The 18,408-nt window shown below is 43.9% G+C and overlaps 3 protein-coding genes across 3 annotated transcripts; 2 read left to right on the forward strand and 1 right to left on the reverse strand.

Moving 5' to 3' along the window:
- Positions 1 to 1,158: 1,158 nt before the first annotated feature.
- Positions 1,159 to 2,971, forward strand: LOC106549585 (interferon-inducible GTPase 5-like). Its single transcript, XM_014067280.2, has one exon. It carries the CDS (start codon positions 1,254 to 1,256, stop codon positions 2,487 to 2,489), a length of 1,236 nt encoding a protein of 411 aa, XP_013922755.2. The 5' UTR covers positions 1,159 to 1,253; the 3' UTR covers positions 2,490 to 2,971.
- Positions 2,972 to 5,187: 2,216 nt separating this feature from the next.
- Positions 5,188 to 7,460, forward strand: LOC148042969 (interferon-gamma-inducible GTPase 10-like). The gene has a single exon (XM_087728043.1). The coding sequence runs from the start codon at positions 5,944 to 5,946 to the stop codon at positions 7,111 to 7,113; it is 1,170 nt and encodes a 389-aa protein (XP_087584169.1). The 5' UTR covers positions 5,188 to 5,943; the 3' UTR covers positions 7,114 to 7,460.
- A 5,995-nt stretch (positions 7,461 to 13,455) lies between these two features.
- On the reverse strand, positions 13,456 to 15,079 carry LOC148042970 (interferon-inducible GTPase 5-like). Its single transcript, XM_087728040.1, has one exon. It carries the CDS (start codon positions 14,991 to 14,993, stop codon positions 13,764 to 13,766), a length of 1,230 nt encoding a protein of 409 aa, XP_087584166.1. The 5' UTR covers positions 14,994 to 15,079; the 3' UTR covers positions 13,456 to 13,763.
- Between the last annotated feature and the right edge of the window lie 3,329 nt (positions 15,080 to 18,408).

Consider the following 18,408-nt stretch of genomic DNA (forward strand, 5'->3'; position numbering starts at 1 on the left):
AGAGAATTTAGGCTTATTTATCACCCCATGGAGCTTTATAGCAGTTTAGATCTCTTGGCGGTTTACAAGGTAGAAGCATTATTTGCAAAGTGCCCCCAATAATGTGGGTCTGTCAACCCTGAAGCTGGCCTGACTGAGGCCATTTTGGGACTTCAGTGCTGACACACTGCAGAAGAGGGAGAGGAAGGGGAGGAATAGAGATAGTTGGGGTGTTTTAGTCAAAGCAAAATACTTTCTCTTGAAAACCAAGGATATTCCTGCAGATGCTCAAAAGGAAGGGACTGGAGTCACCTAGTAACTGGACAGTAACCTGATTGGACCATGTGACTGGATGTTTGGAGAAAGGGGCGCTTTTAATTAGGTGAAAACCATGGGAATATTCAGAGTTGGTTTTCACCAGCCTGTGCCAATATGGCATATCCAATAAACCTATTCTTTGAGGAATTTACCTCCCTTGGAGGTTTGTTTGCTATGGGTATGTTACTTGGAACCCTGACAGGGTCCTCATTTTACTGATCTTGGAAGGATGGAAGGATGAGTTCAACCTTGAACGCAGTCAGAATTCAACTTTAGGCTGTGGGCAGAATTTGCCTGCAATACTGAACTTTAACCACTGTGACACCAGTGCACAGTGGATAAATTTAGGACCTTTAGGATTTAGACCAGCTAGGAAACATGATCAAATGGCTTATGCTATTTCACGGTAACGTTACATTAACATACAGTAATCTTGCAAGTCTGAATGTACTCCAGAGTACTTCATAAAGGAAGAGAACATTAGAAAGAAACTTGAACTGATTCTTCCTTAACTGTCTTGGGTGCAAGAGGGAGGGAGGGATTGAAATCACCACCAGGCTGCCAAGATTTGGTAACTAAAGGTGCGTAGACATGAAAGAGAAGCAGAGATCTATGAAATTCTTCATAGCAATTTATTCTATTTAATTCTTCACTGTAATTTAATTCCGTCTTTGGCTGCTGGCTGTCCTCTTCTCATCTTCCCTTCCATTTTTCCCAGCATCAGAGCCATCAGCAGAGAGCTGGGTCTTTGCATCATATTTCCAGGATAATTTGAACCTGGACCTTTGTGCCTCATTGAGAATTCTGGGTTTATTCTTTTTATGATCCATTGGTTTGTTTTCACAGTATTCTCAGGGGTCTTCTAGAACCAAAAATTCAAAGTGCCTGAAGTAGCTGAGAAACATCCCATTCTCTCTTTTCCTTTCCAGATAATCTGCACAGAACAAAGAGCAACGATGGGCAATAACATTACTAAGGATCTTGTAAGGAGAGAATTCGAAGATTTAAAGAGCGATTTGAATCAAGGCAATATCCCCAAAGTGGCAGCAGAATACCAAAAAGAGTTAAATGAAACGATGAGTCTGCCCCTTAATATCGCAGTTACTGGAGATGCCGGTGTTGGGAAATCCTCTTTTGTCAATGCCTTCCGAGGTGTAAGTGATGATGATAATGAAGCAGCCGAGGTTGGGCCAGGGAAAGAAACCAGGGAGCTAAAGGCCTATCCTCACCCTTCATTCCCTAATATAAAAATATGGGACCTCCCAGGGATCGGAACCTATAAGGTTAAGGCAGCGGAATATCTGAAGAACGTCCAATTTGAAACATATGATGTCTTTATTATGGTTACTTCTGATCGTTTTACTGAAAACAATGCTATGCTGGCAAAGGAAATCCAAAGAATGAAGAAGAAGTTTTACTATGTGTGTAGCAGAATTGATGTCACTATCAACAATGAAAAGAGGAAAAGGAATTTCAATTTGGAAGACACCTTGGCGTCTATGAGGAAATATTGTGAAGATAGTTTGGAAAAGGCAATTGGGGTTTCCTCAAGTGTGTTTCTGGTATCCAACAGGGAGGTACACATGTATGATTTCCCTCTCCTGCACGGGAGAATAGTCGCTGAACTGTCTGACCACAAGAAAGATATTTTAACACTGGCTGTGCATATTTTCTCAGAAAATGAATTGATGAGGAAAAAAGAGCTAATGAAATCTTATGTAAAGAAAGTAGCCTTGATATCTTGTGCTTGTGGAGCGGTGCCTGTTCCGGGTCTCTCTATGGCTTGTGATGTCGGAATTTTGATAGATGTTCTGAAACGTTTCTGCAGGGTGTTTGGCTTAGATGACCGGTCCCTCCGATTTCTGGCACTTCAGACGGGAAAAGAATTTCAAGAGCTGAGGTCGGCTATCAAGAAAACCCCCTTAGCCAACGCAATCAATGCAGAATTGGTTTTTTCTCTCTTGATGAAGTCATCTCTCTGGGTCGCCGTATCGATGGTGGAAATGGTTCTTGATGTTATACCTCTTATCGGGTCTGTTTTTGGTGGTGCGAGTTCATACGTAGTCACGTATTATTTTCTGAACAGCTTTCTTGATGATGCTGTGGAAGACGCCCGAAATGTTCGAGCAAAACTTCTTCAGCAACCAGAATCCCAGAGAAAGTTTAAAGACACCTCCCAAAATCTCCTCTGAAGGAAACAATCCAGCATTTCATCCAAACGAAACTGGTGGAAGAAAATAATAATGTTTCAATCCCCTTTTAGGAAAGCTTGTTTTCTTGTGTTTAAGAATTCCTTGATTGGAGTGTGTGCTTGATCCTCCAGGGGGCAAAGGAGTATCCCTGTCTGCGGTTATCTCCCTGGGAACTCAGAAATTAAACATTGATCTCTATTGCTTGAGGGTGGTGGCTTTTTTCTCCTTCTCTTTCTTTTCTCTTCTATTTGTAACAATTCTAAATACCAAAACAATAAGAGATTTTGATGAGAATTTGAAGCTGCCTATTTCACAGCGGTTTTTGAAAAATATCATGGAAAGAAACAATATGTTCTGCTTGATATGTCTCATTAATGTTATAACCATTAATTCCATAACTTCAGTTATTATCTGTCTGTGCACAAATTGTTTTTGCAGTTACATCTCTTCTTTAAATAAAAAGAATTTTAAATAAAGCTTTGAATGCAGGTTTTGGTTAATGAAATTGACGGCGGAATGCTAGAGAAGCTGCTAAAAGCCACTGGACTAAATTGCAATTTATCCTCTGTAACATATGTCAAGTCATTTACAAACTGGAGAACAAATACTTTGTGGAAGTGAGACAGAAGTGTTTGAATGTCCCTTGGCTGAGAACAGCAAGAGCTCGCTTCAAGCAGGGAGGAAATAAGCTTGAATCCCAAAGGTTCTTGTGAATGGGATTACATTTCTCAGGGATGCTTTAATGGGAATCACAGGTTGGATAGGAAGCAGGGGAGGGATTATTGAAGCAGCAGAGAAATTAATCTCACTTCCACTGTCCTAGGTGCAAGAGGGAGGGAGGGAAGCTTCCAACAGGCTTCCAAAATTCAGTAGCTAAACCAAGCAGAGTTTCCAGCAGTCTTGTCAAATCTGTTTTCTGACCTGACCAACTGAACGTTCCCAGCCCCAAATTGCCCATGTACGATGAAGGATGGGGCACACAGATGGGTGAAAGTCCAGCTTGCCCCCCTCCCCATTTTTTATTTCTCAGCTGAGTTATTTTTTGACAAAATAACCCCAAAACAATCCCCCAATGAAGCAAGAGGTGGATTTGCATGCATCTGGGGACTCAGATGCACGCAAAAGTGAGGTGGCTACAGGTTGGGCTACCAGGATTCTATCTGTGATAGGATACCTCTTCTAAGAGGTATCCATCCCTAAGCTGACTCCTGGGTATGAGAAGATTCTGCTGTTGGGGGGCTTCAGCCAGGTCTGTTAGAATCCTTCCAGCTGACCTGGAAAGTGGCCGATCAAAGGACTCAATTATGAGCATGGGGTTTGCCAGAATAGCAGCTGCAACTTACAATGGGAAGATTTCCACTGCCACTGCAGGGGGAAAACTCATCATTCGTGTCCCATGCTGGGTAGTGTGATTGACCTCCTTCTCAGGTTGCCACTTTCACAGCTCATGTGGGACTGTTGACGTTGCAGGTGCCAGAGGGGTGGATGGGAGGGTTTGTGGGTTGGAAGCATGGTCCTCCCCCTTGAGTTGCCAGTGTTTCTATTCAAATCAAGCAGGGAAAGGTGGCCAGGTACATCAACCCAATTACAGCCTGGCTGATATGTTTCTGCTCCAGACACGCTAGCCAGGCCTTTGGAAACTCATGGTTGATGGAAGTTGGGTGTTTGTTCCCTAACAGCTCTTGCCAGTAGACCATAAGTTGGATACAGAGGAAAGTCGGCCAACAGAGGAGGAAGGATGTGACGTCACCTATCTCCTATCTACAACACAATCCTTTTAGCAGTTCCAAGAAGGTTCCACACCCATTGGCCTGCTTCAGGTGACCCTGAGGGCACAGATAAACCCCCAAGTGCCCTCAAAGAGTCTGAGTTAATGAGAACTTCAGAGTACTAACCACCAGATGATTGCAAAGGATATCAATCCTTCCCTTCCTCACCATTCAGTCAGAACCGAGGAAGCTTCTTGGATGAGAGGTAAACATCTTACAGGAAAACCAAGGAAGCCCAGTTGCCCTTTGAAAAGAACCTTTGGGACATTCTTTAGCTGGCAGGTCTACAACGTGCCTGATTGGGTGGGATGGGTTGATGGGAGAAGATGAAGAGGGTTCTGTAGGTAACTCAGCCCCATGCCATATAGGGCTTAAGAGGTCATAAGCAACAACACGAATGGCCCTGGGAGCAATTTCACAAGGTTGCTCTTGTGCCCCATCCAGACTGGCAATCCTCAGACAAAACCTGAAGGAGATGACCAGGCTGAGCCTGAGGGAGGGGGCGTGTCACGTGAGTTATCAGCCTCGAGTCCCTTCATGCCCACAATAGACCTAAGTCCAGCCCACCTCGAATTCTGTTGAATCTTTTTTTTTATTGAAAGTTTTAAAGAGTTTTACAAATATATACCTTCCCTCTCCCCAATAGCAATAGCAATAGCAATAGCAGTAGACTTATATACCGCTTCATAGGCCTTTCAGCCCTCTCTAAGCGGTTTACAGAGAGTCAGCATATTGCCCCCAACAATCTGGGTCCTCATTTTACCCACCTCGGAAGGATGGAAGGCTGAGTCAACCCTGAGCCGGTGAGATTTGAACCGCTGAACTGCTGATCTAGCAGTAGCCTGCAGTGCTGCATTTAACCACTGCGCCACCTTGGCTCTTAACCCCACATCCCCTCTCCCCCCCCCCACAACCTCCCATAGCAAATACAGGGTATAAACATTTAACAACCATATACTAAAATAAACTAACTAACTTTAGCATCATCCCTCGCTTGCACTTTAACTCCCCTTTTGTAAAGCTAACTTTAGATGAGTTGTAACATTCCTTGTTCAGTCATTCATAAGCTATCTGGAGTTTCTTAATCCCATATTTATTTTGAATGTAATCAATCCATCTTCTCCATTCCAGCTTGCATTTCTCATCTGAGTGGTCCTTAAGATATGCCAATATTTTAGCCATCTCTGCTAGGTTTGTTACTTTTAATGTCCATTCTTGAATAGTCGGCAATTCTTCCTTCTTCCAGTACTGCGCCACCAACAGTCTTGCTGCCGTTGTTAAATTCAGAATCAAATTAGGCTCTATAACTGTACAGTCTGTAGTTATACCGAACAAGAATAACCGAGGAGTAAACTTTATCCTCTTTTTAAGAATATTTTGCATAATCCACCATATTGAATCTTATCTACCACCAACTCGCTTTGACCTGTAGTAATTCAGATCCTTATAGATATATTTATCTATACAGCCTGGACTCCTGATTTCCTGCAGTTGCAAAAGCCAATGATATGCAGATGGTGCAGAAATGTACCCCAGGTTTAATTTAATCCCCTATGGACAGAATGAACTCAGAAGATGAGGTGGTCTTATTAGGGACTATAGGGAATGTGCAGGGATGACACAACAGAGGAGAATCACAGTCTCTTTCTTCATTTCCAGATAACCTGCGCAGAATAAATGCAACTATGGGCAATATATTTCCAAAAGACGATGTAAGGAGAGAATTTGAAGATTTAAAGAGTGATTTAAATCAAGGCAAAATCCCCAAAGCAGCAGCTGAATACCAAGGATATCTAAATGAAATGCAAAACCTGCCACTCAATATTGCAGTTGTTGGAAAAGGAGGTGCTGGTAAATCCTCCTTCATTAATGCCTTCCGGGGCATAAATGATGGTGATGCTGAAGCAGCCGAGGTCGGGAGAGTAGAGGAAACCAAAGTGCTAAGGGCACATTCCCACCCCTCTTTTCCCAATATTACGATATGGGAGTTACCAGAGATCAGAGCGCGTAATTCAAAGGCAGCTGAATATTTTGAGAAGGTCCAGTTTGAAAGATATGATGTCTTTATCATGATTGTCACCGACCGCTTTACTGAAAACGATGCTTTCCTGGCAAAGGAAATACAAAGAATGAGAAAGAAGTTTTACTATGTACGTAGCAAAATGGATATCAGTATTGAAGGTGAAAGGAGGAAAAGGAATTTCAACATGGAGAAAACCCTGGAGACCATCAGGAATTATTGTGAAGATAATTTGAAAGAATCATCTGAGCTCCCTGCGAGAGTCTTTCTGGTATCCAACCTGCATGCACACATGTATGAATTCCCTCTCCTGCGAGAAGAAATGGCCGCCGAACTTCCTGATTACAAGAAACACCTTTTAACCCTGGCTGGGCAGGTTTTCTCAGAAAATAATTTGATGGACAAAAAGGTTAAAATGAAATCATATATAAAGAAGTTTGCGATGGTATCTTGCTTTTGTGGAGCAGTTCCTGTTGTGGGTCTCTCTCAAGCTTGTGATCTTGGAATCCTGATGGTTGCACTGAAATGTTTCCGGAAAGTGTTTGGCTTAGACCAGAGCTCCCTCCGTTTCCTGGCACTTCAGACAGGAAAAGGGTTTGAAGAACTGAAATCAGGGATCCAGAAAAGACCATTAGTCAATATAGTCAATGCACAGCTGGTACTTTGTCTCTTGGCGAAGTCTGGTCTCTGGATAATGCCATCATCTGCCAAATATCTGGGGATGGTGTTTGGTGGAGTGAGTTCATTTGCTTTTACATATTATTTCCTGAACAAATTTCTTGACCGTGTTATGGAAGATGGCCGAAACGTTCGAGCACAGTTTCTTAAGTGGTGAAAGTCCCAGTGAAAGATCCAATTAGCCATCCAGCCCCCTTTGAAGAAGAGCATTTCTTCCAAATGAGAACAGGGGGAAGCAAATAATAATGTATTTCAATGTCTAATTAGAAAACTTTTCTCCAATCACCTATTTTTCTGCTTGCTTTAATTATTCTCCAACTGAAGTACTCTTTTCCCCCCCCCCCCGAAAATAAGACTTCCCCTTACTTTTCCTTCTTCTTTGTCTTTCTTTCTTTGTCCTCTTTTTTCTTTCTATTTTAACAATTATAAATAAAATGGTGGTTTTGCTCTTAAGCTCAAAAATTCCCAAATTGTTTTAAAAATATCATTAAAATACTCGATGAATACTGCTTGGGATATTGTATTCGTTATTATTATAATAAAGAACTCCCAGAATTGCTCAGCCAGCAGGCTGGTTGTTGAAGTCCACACAGGCTGATTGGGGAATTCTGGGAGTTGAAGTCTACATCTTCAAGTTTGCCTAGGCTGAAAAACTCTTTCCTGGTCACCCACAACTAGGCAGGGGGTTGGACTAGAAGACCTCCACGGTCCCTTCCAACTCTGCTATTGTATTGTATTGTATAACTCTGGCTTGATTCAGTTGAAATGAATTGCTCTGAAGAACGGAAGAAGGCACAGCATAAGAAAAGCAGGTTTGGGTTGGAAGTGGGAGAAATGAGACCAGGGGTCAGGAGTGGAAGGGATGTGCAGAAGGATGAACTGCCAGAGGAGAGGAAAAGTGTTGTGTGTCAGGGCAGAGTTTATTTTTCCTAGGTTCCCTGCCGGGTGCACAATTTTGGCACATAGGAAAATTAACCTTCAAATGGCTTGTAGATAGGCTTGGTAGTCGTAAAATGTAAGGGAAGTCAGAGCAGGGAGACAGAATGTTTGTTTATTTTTTAAATTCATTTGCTGTCCATCTCTTCCAAAGTGACTCTGAGTGTTCATGATCGACCGACCGAGCTTGCTCCTACTGGTATGTGTTACAGAAATGTTGCTCCTAGCAGGCAAAGACACAAGTCACAACTTTTGCGTAATTCTGTTGTGGCCTGTTGGGCCGCAGCCTAATCAGAGAAGGAGGAGACGTGGGAGTCAGGGTCAGCATCAAGGCAACCTGAGAGCGCCAAGGGCGAAGAGGGAATGCAGCTGTCAGAGAGAGAGAGACAGAGGCAGAGACAGACAGAGACAGAGAGACAGAGTAGAGACACACACAGAGAGAGACAGACAGACAGACAGAAGACAGACAGACAGACAGACAGAGACATAGCCTGGGCCATCTGTCAGCCCACAAATGGAGAGTCATCAGCCAGCTCTCTGTGGGTGGGTGACTGATGAGGAAGAGGAGGAACAGCTGGGTCCAATGCCTGATGCACAGAAGGCAGAGGAGAGGAGAGCAGTAGAAATCCATGGGCTGATCCTTGGGACGGAAGAGCCACCGCTGCTAGCGAAGCCCCACCCTAGCTCTGGGGATGAAAGGTAGGGAGCAGAGATGAATAGGTGTGGCAGACAACTATTCATCTCCCTGCCGGACAGACATGTTAGTCTGCGGTGAGAAAAAAAAAACTTTTTTCCAGTGCTGCTGGCGCTCCTAAATATAGGAATCATTGCTTCAACTACAGGGGGTTTGCGTATTTGGGGAGCTGGGTCACAACAAATTCTTTCGCTTAAAAAAGCCTCTATTTATTCATAAGCCAATTAAAAACTAGGGAAATTTCCCCTCGGCCTGCAGTACGAAGAAGAACTCGGTTTAGCCTTAAACGCAGCTTTCTGGCATGGCTTCTCGTACGAAGCCGGAACAAGGAAGAAGTTTGTCGTCCCTGAAGACACAAGAGAAATGCACAAAGAGGTTCCAGGAAAGGGAATAATAGACTTTGGCAGGGAAATGCCAGGTGCTTCAGGCATTAGCAGACGGGTTTAAAAAGAGGAGAAAAATATTGGCCATTGTATCGTGGCAGCCATGTGAATCAGAAAAGAACTGTAAACATTCCTAAGCCGAGCTGTAAATACGGAAGGTAGCAACTTCTTTGAATGATAAAAAAGAAACAGTGGGGCTTGGAAACTCTTACTTCTGTTAGTATTTAGCTAGGGTTCTGCTCAGTGGTGGGTTTCAATTTTTTTTAGAACCTCTTCTGTAGTGTGGCCTGCTTTGTGGGAGTGCTTGTCAGCCATGTGACTAGGTGGGCAGAATGGGATCCAGTCCTCTCTGAGAAGTCTGGCGATTTGGGGCAAAGATCAACTACAGCTTGCCTTGATCCCTCTGAGAACGACTCCTGATAGAAAAACAAGCATTTATATTCACCAAACTTTCTGACTGGAGAATTCTACAACATCCACCCACTTGAAAAGTTGCCAATTTTGAAAAAAAAAAACACATTTCTTTGTTTTACAGTGTCTGCCAAATTCTTGCAAAGAACGAAACTGAGGGCCATCCAAAAGTAGTTTCTTTTTACTGGAAATCAGCTGCTTTTAATGCTGGGACTGTAGGAAACTTGGAGTTCATTCATAAAAAATGGGAGGAACATTTTTATTATTTGACAAAACAACACACAAGGAAATGAAGGGTATATAAGAGAGATGCAGTCCTTCTGACCTGAGGAGTCTGGCTATTTTTGAAAAGGAATCCACCATAACCTGCGCAGAGACCTTTGAGAATTATTTGCTTGATAAAAGCAAGTAAGCATTGAGGTATATACTCTTCCCCTCTGTAGGCTTAGCTATGGTGGATTTTGTACTCTTTGCTTTTAAATTCTATTCCCTCTTCAGTTTTTGCTGATCTTCCCATAAAGGAGCCTTCAATATAATTTCTTTTCTACTGAGCAATGTGTACACTGTTTCTAGGAATCATCTAATTGCAGAATAACCTCTAGGGTTAAGGAAATCCATGCAGCCTTCAACCCTCATTTCTGGAGCCGAAGTTTTTTGACCCAAAGTTTTTTGTGGTTCAGGGGAATCAGTCGGAGAAGCTGCAGCCTTTTCTCCCCCACATTTGATGGTATCTTCTTTGGGTTTACCCTGGATTTTGGGTTGGAGTTGAGTGCAGGTAATAAATAGATTGGGTTATGTTTTTATCAGGCAGATATTTTATCAATAAGAAAGGAAAGCAATGGAATATATATAAAGAAGAAGAAAAAGAGGAGGAGGAGGAAGAGGAGGAGGAGGAGGAGCAGCAGCAGCAGCTCAGGGCTTTTGAGTGGTGTCGGGGGGGGGCGTTTTTGTTTTCTGCCTAGGAAGGAGAACATTCTGGAAAGCTTTCCCCCCTCTATTGACTGACTTTTCATACCCTCCCCTCCTGCTTTGGACATTCATCTAGGTAAATTGGTGTTGCAGTTATGAAAGGCACCAGTTGTCATAGTATACGATTACATCTTGACCTCATCACACAATAGAAAGAACAGACGGATGAAAGGCAACATAGCCAGCAGTAGGAATTTAAATGGAGGCACAAGAGGGACCCTCTCTAGTTCTTTGGCAAAAAGGGGAACGAAAAGTGAAGTACTTCCAGATTTGCAACACTGATTTCAGCTTCAGCGATAACAAGAGCATTTAGGCTTATTCATCACCCCATGGAGCTTTATAGCAGTTTAGATCTCTTGGCGGTTTACAAGGTAGAAGCATTATTTGCAAGGTGCCCCCAATAATGTGGATCTGTCAACCCTGAAGCTGGCCTGACTGAGGCCATTTTGGGACTTCAGTGCTGACACACTGCAGAAGAGGGAGAGGAAGAGAGCCGTAGAGATAGTTGGGGTGTTTTAGTCAAAGCAAAACACTTTCTCTTGAAAACCAAGGATATTCCTGCAGATGCTCAAAAGGAAGGGACTGGAGTCACCTAGTAACTGGACAGTAACCTGATTGGACCATGTGACTGGATGTTTGGAGAAAGGGGCGCTTTTAATTAGGTGAAAACCATGGGAATATTCAGAGTTGGTTTTCACCAGCCTGTGCCAATATGGCATATCCAACAAACCTATTCTTTGAGGAATTTACCTGCCTTGGAGGTTTGTTTGCTATGGGTATGTTACTTGGAATCCTGACAGGGTCCTCATTTTACTGATCTTGGAAGGATGGAAGGATGAGTTCAACCTTGAACGCAGTCAGAATTCAACTTTAGGCTGTGGGCAGAATTTGCCTGCAATACTGCACTTTAACCACTGTGACACCAGTGCACAGTGGTTAAATTTAGGACCTTTAGGATTTAGACCAGCTAGGAAACATGATCAAATGGCTTATGCTATTTCACGGTAACGTTACATTAACATATAGTAATCTTGCGAGTCTGAAAGTACTCCAGAGTACTTCAGAAAAGAAGAGAACATTAGAAAGAAACTTGAACTGATTCTTCCTTAACTGTCTTGGGTGCAAGAGGGAGGGAGGGATTGAAATCACCACCAGGCTGCCAAGATTTGGTAACTAAAGGTGCGTAGACATGAAAGAGAAGCAGAGATCTATGAAATTCTTCATAGCAATTTATTCTATTTAATTCTTCACCGTAATTTAATTCCCTTTTTGGCTGCTGGCTGTCCTCTTCTCATCTTCCCTTCCATTTTTCCCAGCATCAGAGCCATCAGCAGAGAGCTGGCTCGTTGCATCATATTTCCAAAGTAGGATAATTTGAACCTGGACCTTTCCGCCTCGTTTGAGAATTCTGGATTGATTATTTTTATGATCTATTGGTTTGTTTTCACGGTCCAAACCGGTAGGAATCTACCTCTGATACAAGGCCTCCTGACACCCGAGTTGGTAAAACCTGCCCAGAGATCACCCATTTTCAGTGAGGGAATTATCCCTAGTTTTAGATTATTTAATTTGTACAAAGCACCCAATTTAGCCTTCACTCTGCTCTCTCTTTACAAAATTTGCAGAAATATTTGGACTTGTCTCCGCTGATGGCTACAATTCTACTATACGACTGTCTTCAAGAAAGAATAATGGTCCTAGTGTACCACACTACAAAACTGAAGGAGCAGTGCAAATGCGTGTCGCACACTTAGTCCTATAGAGGGAACGGATGAGGATAAATAGAATGGATTCATACCAGTTACCTTGTTTCTCCTTTTAGGTAAGTAGCCAGAATAACCGCGAAGAGTCTGTGCAAATATGGCAACCCAAAGAAAAGATGGCAATTCCTTCTTACTGCAAAAAATGGCAAAATCCGGGAATCTCTGGATCCCCTTTGTGGGTTTGATCTCTTATTTATACTCAGCCTTAGTTAGTCTTTGGACCACGTCAAAATTACCCACCTGGTTAAAAAAAATTGGTTATACAATAGAACTAGCCAAATGGCAGCAATTTGGGGATAGAATTTAGAAGTTAACAATGTCAACTGCATATAAAGAGAATTTGTATAAGATGTTTTATAGATGGCATTTGCCACTGACAAGACTGGCCAAGTTGTTCAAGGATAAATCGGCTAAATTTTGGAAATGCTACCAAACCCCCGGCACGTACTATCATATGTGGTGGAGATGTGTGGAAGCGAGAAAATATTGGACTAAAATACATATGTGGCTCAAAAAGATGATACAACAACACATAGACTTAAAACTGGAAATATACCTATTGGGGATTTTATGAGAAACTTATCGAAAAGAAAATGTATATTTGATTATTTATGTTATAACAGCAGCTAGGATCGTATTTGCACAAAATTAGAAAAGCGAAGCGTTTCCTACAGAGGAGAATGTGATTAGGAAAATATTAGAATGTGCAGAAATGAACAGATTAACAGCGGCAATTAAAGAGAGAAAACAAACTGATTGTTATACTATATGGGAAGCATTTTATCGATGGTTAGAGAATAAATATAAAAATTTGACGTTAAAATGTATTAATTAGAGTTAGCATAACTAAAAGAGCTAAATAAATTAAGAAAGAGGATTGTTATAATATCAAATATGTAAGATATTGGCATTAAGTCAGAATAGGTAAATAATGGATGTGATTGTAAAATTTAATTGTTATTGTGCAAAATATTTGTGCCCAGACGCTTAGTGGGCTGTTTGTATTAAGATAAAATAAGAACTTTATTTTAAAAAATTATCCACCTGGTCATTTGGTGTAACACGAAGCTGCAAAGCTGATTTAGATTTTGGTAGGGAAGAGCAACCGAGAAAGTCAGCACAATTGGAACAATACATGTCCGAGGAGAAGGGCCTTCGCTCAGGAGAATTAGAAAGGACCCTTGGCTTTGGAAAATATAACCATGTCCAAATCTTGGATTTCTACTAAGGTTGAAAGTTTGGGAGGCTGGGCCAGCCCCTTGTTATTGATATCTGGACACTGCAGGCCATCAAATCAATATCAGGCTCTTATGAGACAGGAAAGTGAAGCCAGACAAATTGGGAAGGATCAACCCGACTCTTTTATTAGTGATAATTGTTACACATGGGGAAAAAAGGTAGTGAAACGATATGGATAAATGCTTAATTTCTAATTTTCCATGGAGATCTCTGCAGGCAAAGAGACATATTTGCCCCTTAGGCTGATAGCCCAAGCACATATTGCAATCGGAGAATAACAAGCAAGCAAATAGAAAGTTCTAATCGACTATAGAAGCATATTATTATTTTCGTCCCCTTCTTCTCATTGGGATGAAATTCTCTCCTTCAAAGAGGGGAGGATGGCTTCTTGGGTCTTTCACCGGGACTTTGATCACTTAAGAAGCTTTTCTCGAATATTGTGGGCATCCTCCACCACATTGTCAAAAAATTTGTTCAGAAAATAATATGTGACAGCATATGAACTCACTCCATAGAACACAGACTCAGCACTAGGCTTGTAATCAAGAACCAGTTTCACAACCCGCAGAGTTTCACAAAGAGAGATCTCCAAATATTTCACAAATGGGAGCATTAGCCAGAGAGCAGACTTCACCAGGAGATAAAATACCAGCTGTGCCTTGACTGTACTGACTAATGGTCTTTTCTGGATCCCCGATTTCAGCTCTTCAAACCCTTTTCCCGTCTGAAGTGCCGGGAAATGGAGGGAGCTCTGGTCTAAGCCAAACAACTTCCAGAAATAGTACAGTGCAACCATCAGGATTCCAAGATCACAAACTAGAGAGAGACCCACAACAGGAACTGCTCCAAAAAAGCAAGAAACCATCGCCAACTTCTTTATATATGATTTCATTTTAATCTTTTTGTCCATCAAATTATCTTCTGAGAAAACCTGCCCAGCCAGGGTTAAAAGGTGTTTCTTGTAATCAGGAAGTTCGGTGGCCATTGTCTCTCTCAAGAGAGGGAATTCATACATGTGTGCATGCAGGTTGGATATCAGAAAGACTCTCGCAGGGAGCTCAGCTGACTCTTTCAAATTATCTTCACAATAATTCCTGATGGTCTCCAGGGTTTTCTCCATGTTGAAATTCCTTTTCCTCCTTTCACCTTCAATACTGATATCTATTTTGCTACGTACATAGTAAAACTTCTTTCTCATTCTTTGTATTTCCTTTGCCAGGAAAGCATCGTTTTCAGTAAAGCGGTCGGTGACAATCAGGATAAAGACATCATATCTTTCAAACTGGACCTTCTCGAAATATTCAGCTGCCTTTGAATTATGCGCTCTGATCTCTGGTAACTCCCATATCGTAATATTGGGAAAAGAAGGGTGGGGATATGCCCTTGGCACTTTGGCTTCCTCTACTGTCCAGACCTCGGCTGCTTCAGCATCACCATCATTTATGCCCCAGAAGGCATTAATGAAGGAGGATTTACCAGCACCTCCTTTTCCAACAACTGCAATGTTGAGTGGCAGGTTTTGCATTTCATTTAGATATCCTTGGTATTCAGCTGCTGCTTGGGGGATTTTGCCTTGATTCAAATCACTCTTTAAATCTTCAAATTCTCTCCTTACATCGTCTTTTGGAAATATATTGCCCATAGTTGATTTTTCTTCTGTGCAGGTTATCTGGAAATGAAGAGAGAGATTGTGATTCTCCTCTGTTGTGTCATGTCTCCCTTCACATTCCCTATAGTCCCTAGTAAGACCACCTCATCTTCTGATGAGGGAAACCTAAATGTACAATGGAAGAGGACATTTGTGCCCCATCTCCATATCATTGGCTTTGCCAAGTGCAGGAAATCAGGAGTCCAAGCGGTTTAGATAAATATATAGGTTTATTGTATGCTAAAGCTCTCTACAAGGATTTGAACTACTAGCAGTCAAAGTGAGTTTATGGTAGATAAATGGAATTCAAGGTGGGCTGGACTTAGATCTATTGTGGGCATGAAGGGACTTGAGATCATTTGGCACAGACACACACACACACACACACACACACACACACACACACACACACCACACAACCCGACCCTTTGGTCATCTCCTTCAGGCTGTGCTTGAGGATTGCTAGTCTGGATTGGGCACAATAGCAACCTTGTGAAATTCCTTCCAGGCCCATTCAAATTGTTGGTTATCGCCTCTAAAATGCCTACATGTTGACCCTGAATCTGGCATAAGTGTAGCCATCTCTTAGTGTAGCCATTTCTTATTCTTATTCTGTGCTTTTTCCAGGCATTCTATTTAGGGGTTTAGCACTGCTTCAGGCTTGCACAGTCTGGTAGCAGGAAGGGGGCTTGTAGAGATAAGGGGGAATGTTGTAGTCTAAACCAGTGGTCCCCAACCTTTTTATCGCCGCGGACCAGTCAGCCTTTGATAATTTTACCGTGGCCCGCTGAGCGCGCGCAGGGGTGGGGGGGCGTTGTTCGCGACCCTGCGCCCCTGCCTGCCCACCCCCTCTGCCCACAGGGCTCCCGCGAAGCAGTTCTGGGCACTAGCCCAGAGGGCGGTCATTGGTCGGCGTCCTTCAGAGGTGCGGGGAAAGGTGCATGAGCCTGTTCAGGGTGTCCAAGTTCCGGCACGCCGAGGCCAAAGTGGCCCGCAAGGAGGTGGGTGTGCGGGCATGGTCGTCAGCCGTGCTTACCTCCGGATCGTCTCCCCGGTGAACCGCCGCCCCCACCTGCCGGGACGGGCGGCGGTTCCCTCCTCGCCCCCTCCCCACGGTGGGCTCCATGGGGAGGAAGGAAGTGGCTCTGCCCTCGGCCTCTCGGCGATCCCACTGAAGAGGAACGCCGGCGCTTCCGGAGGCCCGCCCAACTGCCGGCTGAGCCGTGCTCGCGTGGGTGCCTCCCGAGACACGGTCAGGCCTCACCCAGGGGAGCCGTGACCGCCCTCCCGGCTACTTCTTGGCCGCGGGGCAGCTCCGACGAGCCGAAGGGAAGTCGCCAGGACTGCATCCGGGGAAGCCTCGCCCTGCAAATTAGCCGGTCGGGGGGCGAGCAAGGCGGCTTCCCCAAGAGCCCCTCGCTGCGATGAGGCTGGCTGGGCTGGGACCGTATGCCCGCTGCCAACTGGGCTGGGGCCGCTCGGCAGGTGCCTTGTCGCTTTCGCTGCAGCCGGAAAGCAGAGCTGCCGGGGTTCGCAAGCCATGCCGAGCATCGCATGTGGCAAAGCCAGAGCCCTGGCTAGGGAGGGCGGGTTAGCCCTCCTCTCGGCGCCGGAAAAAGCTTCGAAGAGCCTCTTCAAGCGGAGCCGCCTTGGCCGCTGAAGCTTCCGGCTGCAGAGGAAGCACCCGAAGGGCTGTTTCTGCGAGGCTCCCGTTCTCTGCGTTGATGCCTGTTTTGTTCTCGGGGCTTCCATTTCCCCACAGCGGGGCCGCCTGGGACAGCGAACACCCGGCTTCTGCGGCCCGGTGCCAGGTACTCCACGGCCCGGCACCGGTCCGCGGACCGGGGGTTGGGGACCACTGGTCTAAACAACTTTCTTTCCCATGGGAACTGAGGATGTGACTGGAGGTGGTTGGAGGTGGAGGGTTTTTTTAATAAAGTTTTTTATTTTTTTCATTTTCATAACATATAATCACATGTATTCTATTACATAACCAACATCATATTGTATTATTAAATGTTTACGTCAATTCATTTTACCAACCTCCCAAAAACCAATTATTGGCTCTTCTGCTCTCCATACACCGTATTTGTATCTTATCCATCACTTTCGTCTCTCTCTCTCTCCTCCCCCTCCCTACCTCCTTTCTTCCCTCTGTCATCCTGCCCTTCTCAGCTTCCCCTTCCTCTCTCTTTCTCCTCCCTCTGTTTCCACTCCTCATTTCTCTCCTCCTCTTCCTCCCCACCACTCTCCCATCCCTTTCTTCTACCTCTCTCCTCTACTTCCCACTCTTCATCTCATTTATTTGGTGTATTCCAGCTTATTTGGAATAAGATATTTTTCCCTTGTTTTCCTCCCCAAAATCTGGATGTGTCTTATACCTCGGAGCGTCTTATACTCTGAAAAATGCAGTATTACTTGGAAGCTTGACACTACATGGCATGGGGTTAGGTTACCTATGAAACCATCTTCATCTCATCCCATCAGCCCATCCCACCCAATCAGGGATTTTGTAGGCCTGTCAGCTAAAGATCGGCCCAAAGGTTATTTTAGAAAGGATTCCCTTGGTTTTCCCTGAAAATATTTCACCTCTCATCCAAGAAGCTTCTTCACTTCTGATTGATTGGTGAGGAATGGAAGGATTGATACCCTTTGCAGCCATTTGGTTGTTACCACTCTGAAGGTCTGGTTAGCTCTGAGACCCCTTGGGGCCTCTTGGAAGTTTATCTGTGCCCTCAGGGTCACCTGAAGTGTGCCAATGGGTGTGGAAGGGGATTTGTTAGGGGATTCCACTCAATCTGTATTGAAAAATAACTTCATTGAGAGATCAGCTGGAGGTTCCACGCTGGACTCTCAACCAATTGTTTGCCTCACCCTTCATTGAGCCTGGCCAATTTTGGGCTGGGCAACTCCAGCTGGCCAGGCTAAAAACAAGATTCACAAGAATAATGTGTAACTCTATTTGGTCTAGTTACTGAATCTTGGAAACCTGATGGGACTTTGCCTCCCATTCTCCCGCCTTCTTGCACCAGGACATTTAAGTTGGAATCAGTTGAAGCTCCTTTCCCTCCTTCTTCAATAATGTTTCCCTTCCCTCCCCTGTGCAACCTGTAGCTTTCATTACAGCATCTCTGAAAAATGGCTATCTCGTCATTCCCCTTCTGAAAAGTCTTTTTGATTCGAGCTTATTCCTCCTGCCTTAAGAGAGCCTTCACCTCTCCTATTCTGAGCCAAGGGACATCAAGACATGTTAGTCCTCCGTCCCTCCAAGTATTTGCTCCTCAGTTTGTAAATGAATTAACAAATGTTACAGCGGATAAAACGGTCAGTCCTAGAGAAGATCAACCTTGACTGCTCTTTAGAAGGCCAGATCCTGAAGAGGAAACTCAAATACTCTGGCCACCTAATG

Source organism: Thamnophis sirtalis, unplaced genomic scaffold (genome assembly GCF_051295495.1).
Source record: "Thamnophis sirtalis isolate CommonGarterSnake01/CBP01778 unplaced genomic scaffold, rThaSir2_p1.2 scaffold_13, whole genome shotgun sequence".
NCBI lineage: Eukaryota > Metazoa > Chordata > Lepidosauria > Squamata > Natricidae > Thamnophis > Thamnophis sirtalis.

Coding starts and splice junctions, on each gene's coding strand:
- LOC106549585 (XM_014067280.2), top strand. CDS start 1,254: ATGGGCAATAACATTACTAAGGATCTTGTAAGGAGAGAATTCGAAGAT.
- LOC148042969 (XM_087728043.1), top strand. CDS start 5,944: ATGGGCAATATATTTCCAAAAGACGATGTAAGGAGAGAATTTGAAGAT.
- LOC148042970 (XM_087728040.1), bottom strand. CDS start 14,993: ATGGGCAATATATTTCCAAAAGACGATGTAAGGAGAGAATTTGAAGAT.